Source organism: Eretmochelys imbricata, chromosome 10, assembly GCF_965152235.1.
Source record: "Eretmochelys imbricata isolate rEreImb1 chromosome 10, rEreImb1.hap1, whole genome shotgun sequence".
Classification (NCBI taxonomy): domain Eukaryota; kingdom Metazoa; phylum Chordata; order Testudines; family Cheloniidae; genus Eretmochelys; species Eretmochelys imbricata.
In genome coordinates, this window is record NC_135581.1 from 46,858,444 (window position 1) to 46,880,519 (window position 22,076).

General features: G+C 43.3%; 1 protein-coding gene across 2 annotated transcripts in view; it reads right to left on the reverse strand.

The window, feature by feature from the left end:
• Positions 1-1,119: 1,119 nt before the first annotated feature.
• The window catches only part of EDC3 (enhancer of mRNA decapping 3), a 61,892-nt gene continuing 40,935 nt past the window's right edge, over positions 1,120-22,076 (reverse strand). For both annotated transcript variants that reach the window (XM_077828570.1, XM_077828571.1), the window contains exons 5-7: positions 14,594-14,747; positions 9,650-9,867; positions 1,120-4,406 (exon numbers count right to left, since the gene is read on the reverse strand). In XM_077828570.1, coding sequence (XP_077684696.1) covers positions 4,072-4,406; positions 9,650-9,867; positions 14,594-14,747 — 707 coding nt within the window. In that variant the 3' untranslated portion in view covers positions 1,120-4,071. The remainder of the gene's footprint in view (positions 4,407-9,649; positions 9,868-14,593; positions 14,748-22,076) is intronic.

Here is a 22,076-nt window from a genome sequence, read left to right on the forward strand (position 1 = left end):
ATGCATGTTGGGTTTGGCTTAATTGTGCAGAATGGCTCTTTCTTACAGGTGGGGGCAAACCTTTCCCATATACATAAGTCACAGAACACATGGGAATAGTTGCACTTTATTTCAAGGCTGGTATTACCCCAGCTGCTGCATGAATTATGAAACAACAGTGTTTGTAATGATGATATGACTGAAGCATTGACTTGATTACACAGAGTTAGGGTGCAGTTGTCTTTGAACTGGGTGCCTGAAGCCAGGGCTTTTTCCATGGCTGCTGAAAAGAGGGTGCATGTTTTCTTATGACAAGCTGTGAGGGAATGATGCAGAACTTAAATCTACTGCTGGTTACCACAGAGCAGTGAAAGTTGCATTTCTGCTTTCTGGAAAAGCAAAGTCCATTCCAGTGCTTATTTACAGGCAGCTGCTTTTCCTGGGCCCTGGGAAGTGAGCTCCTGAGTATTTACTCCACTGGGTCCTGACACACTGGTGGAAATGGTCACATCGTGACAAACAAAAAAAAAAGTTAACATCCCTTAAAGCCTGCATCTTAACGAAGAGCTCTGACAAATGGGGCAAGGGGAGGCTGTATCCCTTCCTGCTGTTGTCTATTGCATCCAGGTCTGCAGTAGCTGTGTGACAATAAAAGGGCCAAGAATCCTAAAGACTTGATCACATGGATGTGCAACAAAATGCATCTGGTCTAGGACAAGGCCAGTGATTTCATTCCTCTAGCAAGAATACAGCTCTGCTTGTCAGAAGAAAAGCAAGCACCCTTACCCTTGTGCTACTTAAAAGGGAGAATGTATTATTAAGTTTAGCATAGTAACACACAAGACTTGTCCCAAAGCTGCTTAGTTGTGCTTGAGATGAGTCAATCTAGAATCTGTCAATGCCCGCACCCTTACTTAAAATCCTGTTGCTTGCCCAGAGGCATCAAGTGCTGTGGCAGCAATAACAATGACTACTTTAATTCTTTATTTAAAAAATAACCTTTGAGCAATTCTTGCTACCCCTTCTAATATGGCTGGTAGGACCTTAGCCACTGATGCACACTTCAAAGAAAAAATTAAGTGCTTCTTACCCCCTTCAAAACTTATACCCTGCTCACAAAGGAGAGTTGAATAACCAACCTTCAAGCTGGACAAGTTTAATATAGGAGAGGAGACAAACAGCAGGCTGTTTTCTTACAGGTGATAGCTCTGCTTTTATAAAGGAAAGTGAAAACAAGGCAGTTAGTTACAGGTACAGGTAGGTACAGGGATTAGGCAGTTGCTACCTCCTCAGTACCTTAAACTAAAGCTGGCTGCAGCAGCTCTTTGATCTACAGGAGAAAGGCAGAGAAAAACCTTGGGTTGTGTTTATTTTAAAAGGATAACCCCTCACCATGCTGTCACTAACCAGCACTGCTTGCTAGGCAAGTGCCATCCCTTATTAAATGCTGTTGCATTAAGCTGAAACTAGTGTTTTACCTAAGGCATAGGTGCTCAAAGCCTTGCAGAGAAACCCACACAACTACAGCCTGTTACACCCAATTATGTTAGGGAAGAGTTTAGTCATTGAGAATCTGTGTTAGCACTAAGGCCATTAAGCATAAACCAGTGGACACAGTTTAGTAGTCTAACCCTCCGCATTGAGAAATGTGCTGAACCACAGGCCCTTTATCCTCATGAGGTAGATGAGTTCTGTGCTGTTTGGCATGGGAAGTCCTTTAACAAGACCTTATACAGCAGAGAGCTGCCTAGATACCAAACGTACCAGGGAATAAGAGCAGGGCTATTCTCCGAGGCCCCTGCCCAAACCCTGTGGGATGAAATGAAAGCTTGCCACCTCCCCCAGGGTCCATTCAATAGTGCTTTGCAGATTAGGCTGGTGTATTTTCTCATACTTCAGTAACTTGGAACACTGCTCAGGTAAACAATCTTATTTCCTTTGGAAGTCTCTTCCCAGCCACCCTCTTTTTTTACCTTGCTTGGTGCACTCAGCTCTTCTATGATTTATGTTAAAAATCCTGTCACTATTCAAGTGCCAGACTTGTATCCCCCCATAACCCAGCTGGTTGAATAGGGTGCTCTGCATGCAGTTTCTTCATGAGTTCAGTTACTGAATACCCAAGCAGCAGCTGCAATTGTTTCACACAGAACAGCTGCTCTACACTTCAGCAAAAGAAGATCTCCCTCCCCTGGGAAAGGCACCAGCAGAAGCTTTGAAGTCTGTCAGTGCCAGACAGACCTACCATGCCAGTAGAGTCCCATGCTGAAGGCAGAACTTTGCTGGGAGCATAGGCTGTGCTTAAAGTTCAAACAGTAGCAGAGGAACTTAGCTCTGTTGTGCTAGGACAGGACTCAAGGATTCCTCACCTCTCTCTTCTCTGCCTCTACAGGAAACCCTCAGGCAGAGAGCACTGTTTCGGTCCAAGTTTAATATTTCTCATCACTAGCCCCTGATAGTTTGGCACTTTTAGAGACAAGAAAAGGTCCAGCGTGATAGATCTACAGAGCCACCCAAAGATTCATCAAATCACTTCTTACTCGAGGCAGTGCCATGAAGACAAATGCTTTCCTTGCAGCATACAGGAAAAAAAATCGGCCGCCCAAAACCAGGTAGCAAAATAAACAGGGTGAGACTACCTACAGTAATTCAGGTCAGAGTTTTCTGACCTTCCCCTCAAGTGTGATGTCGCTGGAAAGCTTAAAGCTTTCTGAAAGCCGCATGATACAACAGTGGTCACTACCAGTGGTGATGCCTGGGGTATAGGGGCCCAGCTTTCAGTGCACTAGTGCATGCAGGGGCAATACAGCCTAACACAGCAGCTTGCCAAGCACAGTAGCATTCGCTGTAGTACTACCATCATCATCTGGGCCCAGGAGGCCCTACAGTTAGTAGTGCTACACGGAGCTGACAAGCGGGCCTGGAGGAAGATTCCTCCACGAACGAGTTAACATAAGCCTTCCATAACACCCCTAACGCAGAGCACGCGCGCGGCTGTCTTTGCATACTAAGACAAACAGCATTTGACTCATCTTTACAGTTTGCATAACCAGGGGAGGCAAGTGCCCTATGATTTCCACTGACTCCATTGAGATCCATGTGGAACAGTGCATTAGAACAAAGCACATATGCTTTTTAGGAGGGAGAATCCTCCCCCAGACGTGGCTGTTGCTCCCAAAGGGACTGGACTATTATATGTCTTGTGAAGCATGGCATTCAGGTGCAGGGTGTGCTGCGGGTGGCCACTGAGGCTCTACAATAATATATCCAAACACTACCTGTGCTGAGCACAAGGTATTAAAGAAAAGAGGGTAACATCTGCCTGTTCCCCTCGCATCTTCTCTGAATCACTGCGGTTACTCAGCTCGCTGGAGAAATAAAACCCACCTTAGGAAAATGCCCTTCCCAAAGCACTGTCTGGTGGAAGGACACCATGGTAAACACCTCACTCCGGGCAGCATTCACTCAGCAAGCAGTCAAGGAACAAAAGCTTTACACCCGCTTTCTAAATAGGGAGCCCCATCCACAAGGGCCAGGCAGCTCCAGGAAGAGATTTAACTATAATTGCTCTCATGAACATAAAAGAAAATAAAGAACAAAATCAAAACAGTAAAACTGCAACAGAGACATTTCTACATTATCATTGAGGGGTACTGCTCCTGAAAGGGGCCCCCTGCTGGGCACAAATTCCCCCCCCAGAAGTACTAAAAAAAAACAGAGCATCATCTTGTAAACCTCCAAGCTGTCGGACAGTCACTTGCATCTGTAAACAAACCCTCTCACCCACTTTAACCATTCTCTGGCTGGTGACTAGGTGCTGGGCAGCAGGTGCTGCCTTTCCCAGTGTTAGATACCAGCTTCTTCCACATTCCTTCATCCAGTGGCATGAGGGAGAGAGAGAAAGCATCTTGCAGTAACATTTGCTCCCTTAGTTTTTTTTTTGTTTTTAATACGCATATTTCTTCTGGAAGAAAACTCCAGCACTTCACATCCTTAAGGCATCAAGAGTTTACTTGTCAGGATCCTTTATACAGCTTGCTAGGCAGGACTCCGCCCCATCTCCCCCTCCAGGGCTGATACACTGCAGGGTCTGCTCTATGTTGAATGCAATGGAATGACAAATTTGCAGCCAAAGGGTGAGTGGTAGTTTATTCCCACTTCCTGAAAGACTTTCTGCGGAATGCCAATGTCGCACAGATATACTCGCCCTGCCCTCTCACCCAGGGGCAGGGGCAGGCCCAAGGCCAGTGACCACTTGGCATCAATGCCCTGCTCCATTTCACTCATAGGAGGGTCTATGCTGAGGACAGGGGCTCGGTTCTGGTTGGCCCAGTCCACAGCTGCTTTGTACCAAGGCTGATCTCTCAGGAAAGCATTTTCATGACAATCCAGGCAGTTTATCACCAGGTCAACAGGGGTATCTGGGAGATCTGAAAGAAACATGTGTGTTTTAATGTGCATCCAGGACCAGCGTAAGAGAGAACCTCCCCTCCACAGAAACTGCAGCGGCCTACAAAGAACTGTACTCCCACCTCCCGCCCTGCATCTCCAGGAGAATTCTTCCAATCTCCCTACAGAGCAAGAGGCCTAGAGGTGGCCCATTTTAGCACTCAGAAGCAGCACTGTAACAACAGACTTTGCCAGTTAGATATAGACTCTCCCACAGCCGTCTGCCAATGGAACTCAAAGGCTTGAGTTGCAGGTTGGCAATTTCTGCTCATCATGCTGAAGTGTGGCACTTTGGGATGGACGTGGTTGAGACTGATCAGTTTTGAACCCAGGCCTCCGGAGAGACATCACTTCAATGAACCAGTTGGCCCTCTGAAGAGGCCACCTTCCAGAACAGCTCTATCACTGAACGTCTGATTACGTGGTAGTATCTGCAGTGTAACACCAGGTTCTAATGTGGAGTGTCTTGTTGTGTAAAGCCTGGCCTGGGGACTGGTGTGCCACTATTCCTCTCCTCCTGCCCGCTAGGGCCCCACATAATGAGTTTTAGGTCTAACCTTTGTCAAGCTCTAAACATGCTTTAATTTGGTGGGGAAAGTTCCCTGGATTCTAATTGAAACTACTGCCAGGAAATCTTATAAAACCACCAACGCTTTTGTAAACCCTACCCCAAAAATATGATTTGCTCAGCTGAGCCACCACAGCTCTGCAGGTATCAGTGGTATGTCATTCTCACTAACGATCCATTAAAAAACTGGGGGGGGGGGGTTGGTTTACCAGCCAGAGAAGAAGAAAACAGGGAAGGGCAGGGCATTTTGGAGAATCTGCCATTGGTTAGGCAGCGGGTGTGCTGCAACCGCTGCTTGTCACGCTGATCAGTACTGCCTCGTCGTTTTCTTGTACTCCTCCCACATCATCTGTTTGTTGTATTGACCTGTTGTCTCATCTTAAACTTGGATTGCAAGCTCTTTGTTACATGTGTGCGTTAGGTGCTGCACGCACCCAGTGGAGACCTGATCCATGGCAGGGGTCCCTAGGTGCTACAGTAATATAAATAATTTCACAGATGGTTTTCGTTCTAGGGTTTGTTTCTTCCAGAAGAGGAAAAAAACCACCACACAATAAATTTTAAAAACTTGTGTCCTTAGAGCCAATACCACTGAAAATCCAATTTCCCCCCACTAGATTCGAGCAGATCCCTGAAACAATATGTTGAAGCAGTTAATATTAGGGCTGTCGATTAATCGCAGTTAACTCATGCGATTAACTAAAAATAATTAAATCGTGATTAATCGCAGTTTTAATCACCCTGTTAAACAGAATACCAATTGAAATTTATTAAATATTTTGGATGTTTTTCTACATTTTCTCATATATTGTATTCCATGCTGTAACTGAAATTGAAGTGTATATTATTTTTATTACATATATTTGCACTGTAAAAATGATAAACAAAAGAAATAGTATTTTTCGATTCACCTCATACAAGTACTGTAGTGCAATCTCTGTCCTGAAAGTGCAATTTACAAATGTAGATTTTTTTTTGTTACATAACATAACTCAACAACAAAACAATGTAAAACTTTATAGAGCCTATAAATCCACTCAGTCCTACTTCTTGTTCAGCCAATTGCTAAGATAAACAAGTTTGTTCACATTTATGGGAGATACTGCTGCCAGCTTCTTATTTACAATGTCACCAGAAAGTGAGAACAGACATTTGCATGCCACTTTCGTAGCCAGCATTGCAAGGTATTTACATGCCAGATATGCTAAACATTTGTATGCACCTTCATGCTTCAGCCACCACTCCAGAGGACATGCTTCCATGCTGATGATGATCATTAAATAAATAATGTATTAATTAAATTTGTGACTGAACTCCTTGAGGGAGAATTGTATGTCCCCTGCTCTGTTTTACCTGCATTATGCAATCTATTTCATGTTACAGCAGTCTCGGAGAATGACCCAGCACATGGTTGTTTGATTTACGAACACTGTCACTGCAGATTTGACAAAACGCAAAGAAGGTACCAATGTGAGATTTCTAACAATAGCTACAGCACTCGACCCAAGATTTAAGAATCTGAAGTGCCATCCAAAATCTGAGAGGGATGAGGTTTGGAGCATGCTTTCAGTAATCTTAAAAGAGCAACACAATGATGCGGAAACTACAGAACCCGAACCACCACCTAACCCCGCCCCCCAAAAAAAACCAAACCAAAACAAAAAACTTTTTGCTGGTGACTCAGAGGATGAAAATGAACATGCATCAGTCTGCTCTACTTTGGATCGTTATCAAGCAGAACCCGTCAAAAGCATGGACGCATGTCCCCTGGAATGGTGGTAGAAGCATGAAGTGACATATGAATCTTTAGCGCATCTGGCATGTAAATATCTTGCTACGTCGGCTACAACAGTGCCATGCGAACGCCTATTCTCACTTTCAGGTGACATTGTAAACAAGAAGCGGGCATCATTATCTCCTTCAAGTGTAACCAAACTTGTTTGTCTGAGTGATTGGCTGAACAAGAAATAAGACTGAGTGGACTTGCAGGCTCTAAAATTTTACAGTTTTATTTTGAATGCAGTTTTTTGTAAGTTCAACTTCCATGCTAAAGAGATTGCACTACAGTACTTGTATTAGTGAATTGAAAAATACTATTTTTTTTGTTTTTTACAGTGCAAATACTTGTAATAAAAAATACAAAGTAAGTACTTTATACTTTGTATTGTGTTGTAATTTGAAATCAATATATTTGAAAATGTAGAAAACATCCAAAAATATTTAAATAAATGGTATTCTATTATTGTTTAACAATGTGATTTATTGCAATTAATTTTGTTAATTGTGCGATTAATCACCATTAATTTTTTAATCGCTTGACAGCCCTAGATAATATTAGAGGAAACTAAAAGGCCTGCACTTAGCTGACATCAGGGGTAAGATGATTGAGACCATTCAGCTTCCAGTTGTTACGACCAACACTCAGGCTAACTTTATTTTCAGTTATTTGCAACTTTGGTGTAATGAATAAGAAAAAGATGATGATGATCTGAAGTGAACTAAAGATTTGATGCAGATTCACAATGACTCTAGTAAGAGCATGTCTATACTGGTGATATTTGTACCAGCATAGTTACGCTGACATAGATGCATCAGTCCAGTATCAACAGGATAGGCTCTAAGGCAAATAATCAAAAAAATGAATCACGCGATTAATTGTGCAGTTAAATAATAATAGAATACCATTTATTTAAATATTTTTGAATGTTTTCTACATTTTCAAATACTTTGATTTCAATTTCAACACAGAATATAGTGTACAGTGCTCACTTTATTTTTAATACAAATATTTGCACTGTAAAAAACATAATAAATAGTATATTTCAATGCACCTCATACAAGTACTGTAATGCAATCTCTATCGTGAAAGTGCAATTTACAAATGTAGAATTATGAACAAAAAAATAACTGCATTCAAAAATAAAACAATGTAAAACTTTAGCGCCTGCAAGTCCACTCAGTCCTACTTCAGCATATCGCTCAGACAAACAAGTCTGGTTACATTTGCAGGAGATAATAGTGCCTGCTTCTTGTTTACAACGTCACCAGAAAGTGAGAACAGGCGTTCGCATGGCATTGTTGTAACCGGCGTCGCAAGATATTTACATGCCAGATGCATTAAAGATTCATGCGTCCCTTCATGCTTCAACCACCATCCCAGAGGACGTGTCCGTGCTGATGACTGGTTCTGCTCAATAACGATCCAAAGCAGAGCGGACCGACGCATGTTCATTTTCATCATCTGAGTCAGATGCCACCAGCAGAAGGTTGATTTTTTTTTTTTTTTTTTGGTGGTTCGGGTTATGTAGTTTCCGCATCAGAGTGTTGCTCTTTTAAGATTACTGAAAGCAAGCTCCACACCTCGTCCCTCTCAGATTTTGGACGGCACTTCAGATTCTTAAACCTTGGGTCTAGTGCTGTGGCTATTTTTAGAAATCTCACATTGGTACCTTCTTTGCATTTTGTCAAATCTGTAGTGACAGTGTTCGTAAATCAAACAACATGTGCTGGGTCATCCTCCGAAGCTGCTGTAACATGAAATAGAGGGCACAATGCAGGTAAAACAGAGCAGGGGACATACAATTCTCCCCCAAGGAGTTCAGTCACAAATTTAATAAACACATAATTTTCTTAATAAACATCATCAACATGGAAGCACGTCCTCCAGAACGATGGCTGAAGCATGAAGGGGCATACGAATGTGTAGCATATCTGGCAGGTAAATACCTTGCAACGCCAGGTACAAAAGTGCCATGCAAACACCTGTTCTCGTTTTCAGGTGACGTTGTAAATAAGAAGCAGGCAGCAGTATCTCCCATAAATGTAAACAAACTTGTTAGTCTTAGCGACTGACTGAACGAGAAGTAAGGACTGAGTGGACTTGTAGGCTCTAAAGTTTTACATTGTTTTGTTTTTGAGTGCAGTTCTGTAACAAACAAAAGATCTACATTTGTAAATTAGACGTTCATGATAGAGATTGCACTACAATACTTGTATGAGGTGAATGGAAAAATACGATTTTTTAAATCATTTTTACAGTGCAAATATTTGTAATAAAAATAATAGAATACGAAGTGTACACTACTCACTTTATGTGTTGTAATAGAAATCAATATATTTGAAAATGTAGAAAAACATTCAAAAATATTTAATAAATTTCAATTGGTATTCTATTGTTTAACAGTGCGATTTATCGCAATTAATTTTTTTAATCGCAGTTAATTTTTTTGAGTTAATCGCGTGAGTTAATTGCGATTAATCAACAGCCCTACAAATAATCCATAGGTATGTAAAAGGAGGGAATGCCACTGGTGACCACCAAGTGGTGCCACTGGACTAAGAATACACGACAGTGTTAGAATAAACACGCTCAATTAGACAGACAGGAAAAATGGGTTACTCACCTGTACAGTTACCATTGTTCTTCGGGATGTGTTGTGCACATATACTTTCCACTGAGACGTGAGTGCATTGTATGCACACACCCCTAAAGCGGAACATTTCTGTGCACAATCACTCGAAGGAAAACTTGATGCTACAATGGTGCAGGCCTTCAGTGCTGCTCTCATAAGTGGGACCCGTTTCAGCATGAGCTTCTGCACGTTGCTCAGCGTCTCAGCTCAGACCCAGCTTTCACCAAAGCCTTACACTGCTTACCTTTGACACTGGACACCTGCTGGCCTTGGGTCTTGCTGAAGAGGTTCAGCTCATTAGTGATGGATTCCAGCATCTTGACAAAGTTGGGCAGGAAGAGAATGACATGAACGTCATGGTTGGAAAGATGCCGTCCACAACTGATTCCCTGGGCCCCCTTCACGTGGGGGCCGCACAGCAGAGCCACCGTGGGTCGCTGGTGAACATTTTTAGGATTCAACCTGAAACACAGAGAGGGGGAAACCATTAAAACCCAAGCGTCTTCTGCATTCTTTCCGTGGGAGGGTGATGACAATGGAATCTAAAGCATGGAGGTCCCAGAAATCTCCCTAAGCTGTTTAACAATCTGAAGATGAGGAACCCAGAGTCCTCCTGCTCTGGAAAGACACATATATATGCGGTGACAGCATCTCAATCTGTCCAGCACTTAAGCACTGGGAAATTACTGATGACCTACCTGCTCCACTTCAGGGTTTCCCTCAAAAGGTAAAACAGACAGCAAAACTCTGGAACCTTGCAGCACTATTCTATTCATCTCATCAATACGCTGTCCACAAGGGCTCTGTTTCAAAACAAGGGGCACTTCCACTGGATGCTTAGAAGGTGTTGCAGTTCAAGCAGGTTTGAGTTCTATGGTTTCACCTTTTCCTTTGTTTGGCTCTCTTTTTCTGAGGCTTTGCTGTGAGACCATTGGTCTATAGTAGCATACAATGCAACACAGCGAGAATAAAAGCGTTAATGAATCTGTAAACTCAGGGGTTGTACCATATGACTGGAGAATTGCTAACATAGTTCCTATTTTTAAGAAAGGGAAAAAAGTGTGATCCAGGTAACTACAGGCCTGTTAGTTTGACATCTGTAGTATGCAAGATCTTGGAAAAAATTTTGAAGGAGAAAGGAGTTAAGGACATTGAGGTCAATGGTAATTGGGACAAAATACAACATGGTTTTACAAAAGGTAGATCGTGTCAAACCAACGTGATCTCCTTCTTTGAGAAGGTAACAGATTTTTTAGACAAAGGAAATGCAGTGGATCTAATGTACCTCGATTTCAGTAAGACATTTGATACTGTTCTACATGGGGAATCAGCTAAATTGGAAAAGATGGGGATCAGTATGAAAATTGAAAGATGGATAAGGAACTGGTTAGAGGCGAGACTGCAAGGTCTCTGAAAGGTGAACTGTCAGGAGGTTACTAGTGGAGTTCCTCAGAGATCGGTTCTGGGACCAATCTTAATCTTTTTATTACTGACCTTGGCACAAACAGCAGGAATGTGCTAATAAAGTTTGCAGATGACACAAAGCTGGGAGGCATTGCCAATACAGAGAATGACCAGGATATCATACAGGAAGATCTGGATGACCTTGTAAACTGGAGTAATAGTAATAGGATGAAATTTAATAGTGAAAAGTGCAAGGTCATGCATTTAGGAATTAACAACAAGAATTTTTGTTATCAACTGGGGACACATCACTTGGAAGTAACAGAGGAGGAGAAGGACCTCGGAGTATTGGTTGATCACAGGAGGACTATGAGCTGCCAATATGATACAGCCGTGAAAAAAGCTAATGCAGCCTTGGGATGCATCAGGCAAGGTATTTCCAGTAGAGATAAGGAGGTGTTAGTACTGTTATACAAGGCACTGGAGAGACCTCATCTGGAACAGTGTGTGCAGTTCTAGTCTCCCATGTTTAAGAAGGATGAATTCAAACTGGAAGAGGTACAGAGAAGGGCTACTAGGATGATCCGAGGAATGGAAAACTTGTCTGATGAAAGGAGACTCAGGGAGCTTGGCTTGTTTAGCCTAACTAAAAGAAGGTTGAGGGGAGATATGATTGCTCTCTATAAATATATCAGAAGGATAAATACCACGGAGGGAGAAGAATTGTTTAAGCTCAGTACCAGTGTGGACACAAGAACAAATGGATATAAACTGGCCATCAGGAAGTTTAGACTTGAAATTAGACCAACATTTCTAACCATCAGAGGAGTGAAGTTCTGGAACAGCCTTCCAAGGAAAGCAGTGGGGCAAAAGACATATCTGGCTTCAAGACTAAGCTTGATAAGTTTATGGAGGGGATGATATGATGGGATGGCCTAATTTTGGCAATTCATTGATCTTCAACTATTTGCAGTAGATATGCCCAATGGCCTGTGATGGGATGTTAGATGGGATGGGATCTGAGTTACTACAGAGATTTATTTCTTGGGTGTCTGGCTGGTGAGTCTTGCCCACATGCTCAGGGTTTAGCTGATTGCCATATCTAGGGTCAGAAAGGAATTTTCCTCCAGGGCAGATTGGCAGAGGCCCTGGGGGTTTTTCGCCTTCCTCTGCAGCATGGGGGACAGGTCACTTGCTGGAGGATTCTCTGCACCTTGAAGTCTTTAAACCACGATTTGAGGACTTCAGTAGTTAAGACATAGGTTAGAGGTTTGTTACAAGAGTGGGTGGCTGCGATTCTGTGGCCTGCGTTGTGCAGGTCAGACTAGACGATCATAGTGGCCCCTTCTGACCTTAAAGTCTATGATTCTAAAAGAGTCATTTTGCTCCTCTCCAATGGTCTTGTTTTGAACCCAAGAAAGGAATGAATGAATAAGAGCTTTTTAAAGCATAGTAATACCACCATGAACTTAGGGTTCACCTCAGACCGATCAGATACATTTAAAGGTAGAAAACAATTCATACTCCTGTATTTTTAAAGCCCTCCCATTACCTCCATGCACCACCAGTTTCACGTACAATAACAGATTAAGTGGCTGCGTCTACTTTCTATCCAGCAAGGCAGCCTCATGAATTATCTCAAGGCATAAGCAAGCATCAAAAGAAATTGTTAGGGAAAGCGCTGCTGCTGTGTAGACAATGTTTTGTGAGACATTGGATTGAAGTGCAGTACTATCTACACAACAGAAGAGGGAATTAATGCTCTCTCTCTCTCCAGTGGGATGAAGATACCTTAAAATATTAGGGTCAGGTAAATCAGGCTTAAAAGTGTATCGCAATTGTGCGTCTACTTGACTAGTTAGTGACTGCACACTGAAGGCAGGTTTTGCTCACACAAGGGGTGTGTGCATACACACATGCAGACAGCACCAACTGCATATCAGACCTCTTGTCAAATCAGGCCCCAGGGAAAGATTAAGACTTCCAAATGGGATTTAAGTATTAAAAAAAAAAAAAAGTCTAAGTGCTATTGTGACTAGATGGTGCAATTCCTCTTAGTTCTTGAGTTTTGTTTTTATTGGCATCTGCCTTCAAAAATATTACATTTAAAATAAATACCAAAAGAAGGGTTTAGTTATTCATGCAAAGGATCAGCTAATCCAAAATTATAAAGTGTTTTCATCTTTCTTGGGTTACATCTTCCCCGAGATCTCTGAAAAAGTTTCCACCAGGAATTGAGTTATTCTTTATTCCCTCCTCTGTTGATTTTGTATTTGACCGAGGGACATTACTGGTTCTGGGATATAGAAACCCAGGCGAAGCCATGAGTAAATCAATACATCCAGAGTACTGGAACAAGGACAGTCTCTCCAAGAGGGTTTCCTGATTCTCTATATACATACAATGTAGAGGGAGAGACAATAAGGAAGTGAGGCTATAGGCAAAACTCTTCCTTTGGTTGGCATTTAGGTAATTTGGATTACTCTCTCATTTTCATGGTCATTTGAGGACTGACTCATGAATATAGTGTGGGGTTTGCATAACAGGCTAGAATAGTGCTTCTGTGTCCAGAGTAGGAGGGCAAGCATCGAGACAAAGCCACATCTGGCCATCTGGATTAGCAGGGCCCTATATGTACTACATAGTAGTTACTGTGATAAATTGACAATACCCTGCAATATCCTGAATGAATTTTCTGAATTAAATGAAACTTTATAGAATTAAGTTTAACATTATTGGGGTCCATTATATTAAACATGCAATGGTGTATGTATTATCATGGAACTGTATGGGCTTGTCTTTACAGCACTGCAACTTTCTCTCTCAGGGGTGTGAAAAAACACCCGAGCGCTGCAAGTTTCAGTGCTGTAACATGCCAGTATAGACCGTGCCCAACCACTGGGAGCTACGCCCCTCATGGAGGTGGGGGTTTGTAAAGCATTTTAACGTTGCCGGTGTAGACAGGCCCTATGTATGTACCTTCTTTAGGAGACAGACCAATGCAATCTCTGAAAGGTATTAGGAATTTCAAAGGATTTTTGGGAAAAATAGGTGTGAAGTGGATTTCCTAGGAAGTACCTGGGGAATGCAAATGACCCACTTCAAATCCTCCCTTTTCAAATTATGCCCGGAGGGGAAAACCCATTGTCTGCTAATTACCTTCTCCTGGAAACTCCAAATCAAAGACCCCTGAACTGTACAGAGGGTAGACTAAAAATGCTATGAGAGTGTTTGTTCTGAGCTGAAGCTGTGATGAATTTATAATCCTTGGATTGGGGAGGGAGGAAGCGGGGGCTGAAGGACTACTCCATGTTAGAGTTGGGGTTAACTCTGGTAAATTTATTAGCATTTGTATAGGTTCTTCTATTACATTTAATGTTTTCTCTTTAATGAGTTTTATCTTAAGAATGAAGTAGGCCTGCATAGGAAATGCTGCGTGGTACCTCATAGCTGTTAACAATTACACCTGTCAACTGTCTGCTTGGGCAGCCTGTCTCTGCTGGGGAGAACAATGAAGGCAGGGAACAGTGCAGCCTGGATGCACCTGGGTCAGAAGGGAGAGATGCAGGGCTCTACCAAAGAAAGGCACTGGCTGGGAGCCAGACACCTGAGAGCAGGTGCCCTTGCTGGACAGGTGCAGTGTCCTGAACTGTGACAGTTACGAAGATTTTCACTGGAGATTATTTTATACAATTTAATTTGGCCACATCTTTGATGAACAAGCTGGTTTCTGTAAACTCCATTCACAAGGCAAATGGGGAGATTCACAGCAGGGGTTGTTTACCTGTTGGGTCCTCCGAGCAGACTCAATGCCATCTGGCTGGCGCACACCCCAGTCATCTCCAGTCTGCGCTCCAGAGTCAGGCCGTGTTTCTCAGCTACTGAAAGCACCTTTTTGTGCAGTTCATAAGAGACGCTTGGGACGACTAGCCCAGAGTCTGCAATTCAAAGAGAAGGGGAAGGAAGGACAGAATAATCATTCACATCCAGAGGGTTAAGATCTGTTCTAAACTAAATGACAGACTGCTCCTAAATGAATATAACGAAGAGGCTACTTGCCTCTACAGGAGGTCCCCTTATCTCTAAAGGCTGGATCAGCAACTGTGCTCCCAGCAGGCTCCAGCTCCCTTCAAGAGGCAGCCATTTGACTCTCAACTAGCTAGCTACATCTGCAGCACTTACTCCACATGCTGCCACAGAAACTATTTCTTTAAGGGGTGTGAGAATGGCTGCTGCACTACAGCCTGCATTCTCCTCTAGGCTCCTAAGAAACAAATTTGGAGGACAAACCACAATTACTAATTGGGAAAGGGGCCTCCTGGCTTTAGTTATTACTGCAAGCATGCCCAGAACGTGGGGAAAAAGAAAAAAAAAAAAAAAAAGGTTTCTTCGAAAGTAGCTTAATCCTGGAAGCTCAACAGCAGAAGTGACCTCGTCTTAGCAGACCCCTCTCCTCGCCAACTAGCAACCTCCGTTCAAGAACAGGATAGCAAGGGGAGCGTGGGAATTCTAGATGGAGGAGTCTTTGGGAAGGAGGTTTCCCCAAACTCCTGCTTACTCCATGTCCTACCCAGTGCTATCTGATTACCACTACCACAAGCACTAGCATTTCCCTCTTTAATGAGACAGCAGTTACATTGGTTCTAAAAAAAGAAAAGGAAGACTTGTGGCACCTTAGAGACGAACCAATTTATTTGAGCATAAGCTTTTGTGAGCTACAGCTCACTTCATCAGATGCATGAAGTGAGCTGTAGCTCACGAAAGCTTATGCTCAAATAAATTGGTTCGTCTCTAAGGTGCCACAAGTCTTCCTTTTCTTTTTGCAGATACAGACTAACACGGCTCCTACTCTGAAACCCATTGTTTCTAAACAGACTCTCTAGGATAAAGTGCCCCAGAGCCTGAAGACTGCCCTGGAATCACAGGGTGGAATCGCCCCCTGCAGCGAGTGGAATACATGGATAGATAAATTGGTGAGGGCAAATAGTGTATAAAAGCCAGCCAGTTTCCTACTTCACAAGTCTCAAAACAAAACTTTCTTCCTCCATCAACCTAACTTCTTATTCATATAGCTGGCAAGGGCACCATGTTACTCACATCACCTATAATCCCCTAAATCTTAGCGGCTTCACATCACCACCAGAAGAAATGAAAGGGTGTCTCCCACAATCCCACTCTACTGTGCCACCCCAACTCAGACTTTATGCAACCTCCAAAAGACCCCAAATGTCTTCTCTGGCTGAAGTGATCTGAACTCAGCAGGCGGTGCTGGCTTCCTGGCCAGGAATCCATACCTCTAAACTCAGAAAGATAGCAACTAAAGCCCTGTAACTATATAGGGTGGGATTCTCAAGAGTTTTTGCAATGGTATTTGTGGACCTACCTCCTGCCAGACCCTTTGAATAATCCAGCCATAGATCAGGCAGCAAACAGCTCAAAGGCTTCTGATTGGTGACTGGCAGTTTTACCATGGCACATCTCAATCTAAGAACCAGCCCTTTGCAGTGTGGCTGAGAAATTTAAATGGTTCAATTGCATTCTGCAGTTATTTTAGTTCTGTTTATTAACAGCTCTCATCTTCTGCAAGTCCATGAGAGCCATCCTTCAAGTACTTACACAGCACCAGACAGCCCATAGGGCATCTGGGCTTAGAATAATACTGCAGACATCCATCCAAAGGGCAGCCCATGGCTTTGAGGATCATCATAAATGTGGGAAGGATCATACGAACCTTAGGTTTCTCTGGCCAGAGAGAACTCCTTTACGGGGAAAAGATCTTATAGTCTGCAAACTCCACTCTTATTCTTTAGATTACTTGGGTTCTTTACCAGGGGCTTCCATGACACACTGAACACAAAGAAACCACCTCCAAACTCATTACAAGGGATGTGCACATGGCTGTGACAGACTTTAGTGGCACTGGAAGCCAAGGAACAGAAACTGTGACCTAGAAGCACCCCACGGAGAGGTAAGGTATTATACCTTCACCTGACAATAATGACCAGCCAGACTAAAGGATCCTGAGGCTCTAAAGGATGAGACCACCAACCTCTACACATTTTGCTCAATCCATCCTCACTATCTGTTAAAGTTCATTATCCCTAACACAAGTCACATAAAAACAAATATCTTTGAGCTAATGGAGGATAAATGTCACAGTCACTTCAGCTATGCCCTTTGTGGGAAATCTGTAGAGCCCTGCAAATATGCAGATATCCGCAGATGAGAATATCCGAGAACAATTTTTGCGGATCGGATGCGGATACAAATTTTGTATCCATGCAGGGCTCTAGAAATCTGGTCACAGAACACCAAGGCCCAACAAGAACTGTATCATTACAGGATCTGCTCTGGTTCTCCACACAGCAAAATCCCAGAGGGACAGAACTTCTGCCAGGATCACCTGGGCGCAAGAATAATATATATTTCTCAGTGTTTCTCTATGTATTTCTCAGAGTTTCTCAGACACTTGTGTGTTGTTTGGCAACACCATTCTCTAACACACCAGGACTTGCTCCAACTCTCGAGTGGAAAAAAAGACTGGATCAGCAGGACTGGAGTGTTGAAAATAACACCCTGCTGTGATGGATGGCAACGCAGAGATGTTTTCTCACTTCTACAATGAGATCCCAAGAAGTCAACAGGTAAAACAAGCCAGATTCTTTATTTGAAGTATTTGGAGCTATGACTACCCAATTCTCTACCCCTCTCCAACTCTAAGCAAGAATTATCTTGCACTAATGGGGCACCTTTCATGCAATGAACCCCTAGAATTTTACAGTCTTTACTAATTTTGGAAAATCCACTTCCCTGCCACAGAAAGGCAAACCCCTCTGAGTTGGAACACAACAGCTATAAAACGGCACACAACAGCAATGCATAACTGTTTAGGATAGGAAGTTTGGAATGGATAATCAGGTAGGAAGAAGGTGCTTGCAAAATATCATTGGATCTTTGACCACACAGGTCAAGACCTTTAACATCTCAACCAAAAGTTCTCAAATAATACAGCACCTTCTAGCGCTGTGCTAGAATAACGGCTCAGTATAAACTCTGGGAATATATGGTATTAAGTATCCTCCTGACAGTCGAAATGACAGACTGGACTTCTACATAGAGTGCTTCCGCAGACGTGCACAGGCTGAAATTGTGAACAAACAGCATCACCCGCCCCATAACCTCAGCCGTACAGAACACAACGCCACCCACAGCCTCAGAAACAACTCTGACATTATAATCAAAGGGGCTGAGAAAGGAGGTGCTGTAGTCATAATGAACAGGTCAGATTATGAACAGAAGGCTGCCAGGCAACTCTCCAACATCACATTCTACAGGCCACTATCCTCTGATCCCACTGAGTACCACCAAAAGAAATGACACCATCTGCTCAAGAAACTCCCTGCTACAGCACGGGAACAAATCTACACGGACACACCCACAGAGCCCCAACCCCGGGTATTCTATCTGCTACCCAAGATCCATAAACCTGGAAACCCTGGACACCCCATCATCTCAGGCATCCACACTCTTACAGCAGGATTATCTGGCTATTTGGACTCTCTCCTCAGACCCTATGCTACCAGTGCTCCTAGCAATCTTCGAGACACCACCGACTTCCTGAGGAAACTACAATGCATTCATTGGTAATCTTCCTGAAAACACCATCCTGGCCACCATGGATGTAGAAGCCCTATACATCAATATTCCACATGAGGATGGACTACAAGCTGTTAAGAACAGTAGCCCTGATGAGGCCACGGCACACCTCATGGCTGAGCTTTGTGACTTTGTCCTCACCCACAACCATTTCAGATTTGGGGACGACGTATACCTTCAAGTCAGTGGCACTGCTATGGGTACCCGCATGGCCCCACAGAATGCCAACATTTTTATGGCTGACTTAGAACAACGCTTCCTCAGCTCTCGTCCCCTAGTGCCGCTCCTCTACTTGCGCTACATTGATGACATCTTCATCATATGGACCCACGGGAAGGAGGCCCTTGAAGAATTCCACCTGGTTTTCAACAATTTCCACCCCACCATCAACCTCCGCCTGGATCAGTCCACACAAGAGATCCACTTCCTGGACACTACAGTGTAAATAAGTGATGGTCACATAAACACCACCCTATACCGGAAACCTGCTGATCGCTATACTTACCTACATGCCTCCAGCTTCCATCCAGGACACATCACACGATCCATTGTCTATAGCCAAGCCCTAAGATACAACCGAATTTGCTCCAATCCCTCGGACAGAGACAAACACCGACAAGATCTTTATCAAGCATTGTTAAAACTACAATACCCACCTGGGGAAGTGAGGAAACAGACTGACAGAGTGAGATGGGTACCCAGAAATCACCTACTGCAGAACAGGCCCAACAAGGAAAACAACAGACCACCACTGGCCATCACGTACAGCCCCCAGCTAAAACTTCTCCAGCACATTATCAACAATCTACAACCTATCCTGGAAAACGATCCCTCACTCTCACAGAGCTTGGGAGGCAAGCCAGTCCTCGCTTACAGATAGCCCCCAAACCTGAAGCAAATACTCACAAGCAACAGCACACCATACCACAGAAACAGTAACCCAGGAACCAATCCCTATAGCAAACCTCGTTGCCTACTCTGTCCCCATATTTACTCTAGCGACACCATCAGAGGTTCATTCACATGCATATCTACTAATGTTATATATGCCATCATATGCCAGCAATGCCCCTCTGCCATGTACATTGGCCAGACTGGACAGTCCCTACATAAAAGAATAAATGGACACAAATCGGACATCAGGACTGGTAACATACAAAAGCCAGTAGGAGAACACTTCCATCTTCCTGGACATTCTATAACAGATTTAAAAGTAGCTATACTTGAACAAAAAAACTTCAGAAACAGACTTCAAAGCAGCAGAACTAAAATTCATTTGCGAATTTAACACCAATAATTTGGGCTTGAATAGGGACTGGGAGTGACTGGCTCATTACAAAAGCAGCTTTGCCTCTCCTGGAATTTATACCTCCTCATCTATTACTGGGAGTGGACTACATCAACCCTGATCAAATTGGCCCTGTTAGCACTGATTCTCCACTTGTGAGGTAACTCCTTTCCCTTCATGTGTCATTATATAATGCCTGCATCTGTAATTTTCACTCCGTGCATCTGAAGAAGTGGTGTTTTACCCACAAAAGCTTATGCCCAAATAAATCTGTTAGTCTTTCAGGTGCCACCAGACTCCTTGCTGTTTTTCTAGGGATATAGGATACTCTTCATTCAATATTCCACCCTGCAGTACCCGGATTTCCCTAGAGGTCTCCTATCCACATACCAGCACAGCTCAATTCTGCTTAGCTCGTGATATTTGATAATCACAGCTTGAGGGGGAATGACTGCAGGCAGGCAAGTTCTTGGCTCACTTCTGTTTGGCTAATTCAGATGCACTGCTCTGAACTGAATAAGCAGTGCCCAGAGGCATTCAGGAACAATCAGCAGCCTCCAAATGGGTGAAGGCTTTGGGATTTATTGTTGAACATTCTGTCTGTTGTCACTTTGTGGGACTGGCAGGTGAGAGCCACAGGAAGCATGTTGAGGATACATTACAGATAAAAAAAATGTACATCGCTCACGAGAAGATGAAGCTCTCTTTCACAGCTTAGGCATGGCATGAAGTGCCAGGCAGGGGGCCTGACTAAAGTGCCAAAAAATCTGGTACTTTCATTAACGTTGTCCTACTTCTGCATCAGTCACAAACATCAATTCTGATTCATTTTCACACATGTATCAGTTACAGATGTAGTCTACATATGAACTCAGGAACAGCGTCAATTCAGCTAGTGGTGCAGCTGCACTGGTGCCGACTCCCAAGCACCAACATGGGCAAGTCAGAGTTTGCACCAAGAAAGCTAGTTCAGGTTCCCCTTAGCTCAGTCAATGTAAACCCCCTGGTTTGCCCTTGTCTATCCTTAAGGAGTTGCAGATCACAAACACTGGTGGAGTGGTAAATAATGACGATTGGGCAATCATACAGAGTCATCTGGATTCCTGGGTGGGCTGGGCTCATGCAAATAAAATGGTTTCAATATAGCCACAACTGCAAGGAACAAGAAATGCAGGCCATACCTACAGAATGGGGAACTATCTCCTAGACAGCAGTGACTCTGAAAAGGATGTAGGCGTCACAGTAGCCAAGCAACTCAACATGAACTCCCAGTGCGATGCTATGGCAAAACTGACAAATGCAATTCGTAGATATACAAAGAGGGGACTGGAATATTATGTACAGTTCTGATATCCACATTATAAACAGGATGTTGAAATGTTGAAAAACAGGGTGCAAAGAGAGCCACAAAAACTATTTGAGGGCTGGAGAAGATGCCTTACAGTGAGAGACTTAACCTAAACAGATCGAGCTCAAAATGAAGCTCAAGAGGTGACTCGATCACGGTCTATAAGTGCCTTCTCAAAGGGAGAAAATACCAGCTACTAAAAGGCTCTAATCTAGTGGAGAGGAAAAACAAGAACCAATGGCTTGATGTTAAAGCCAAATTCAAATTAGAAACAAGGCACAATTTGTTAACAGTGCAGGTGATCATTTGTATTCCTGTAGCATCCACGAGCCCTTGTCATGGACCACTGGAACAAACCATCAGAACAGGTGGATTCTCCATCTCTCAAGATCTTCAAGCCCAGATGCCTTTCAGGAAGATATGCTTTAGTCAAACAAATTATTGGGCTCAATGCTGGAGTAACTTGGGGAAATTCAATGGCCTGTGTGGTCAGGCTAGATGATCTAATGGTCCTTTTCGGCCTTAACATCTAGGAATGTGTTGAAACAAACTGGACACATTAGTCCTACAGAGACGTGAAACAGTTTTGACCACTTGACCTTGCATGTTAACAGCTGATTAAAAGACTTTTCTGTAATCAAGCTTTTATTATATGCAGCATATATGCAAACATGTGTATTATCAGAAGTAATTTAAAACAGTTGATAGCAGCAACTTCAAAAAGCTGAACGTTCAGAGTCCTAAGCCACTAACGATCTTAAACCTGTCAAACTAGTCACGCACCTGTCAGTGTTCACACACCCTCTTTCCCTCCAAAGTCATACAAGGTTCAGCCACAGCTCATTCCCATTCATATCTTTGCTCATTCATCAGATCTTGTTTCTCTAGCCTGAGGTAGGATTGAGTGACCTCAGTTCAGGGTCTCTCCAAACTTGTTATTTCACATACACTCCCCTCTCTGACCTGGGGCTTGTG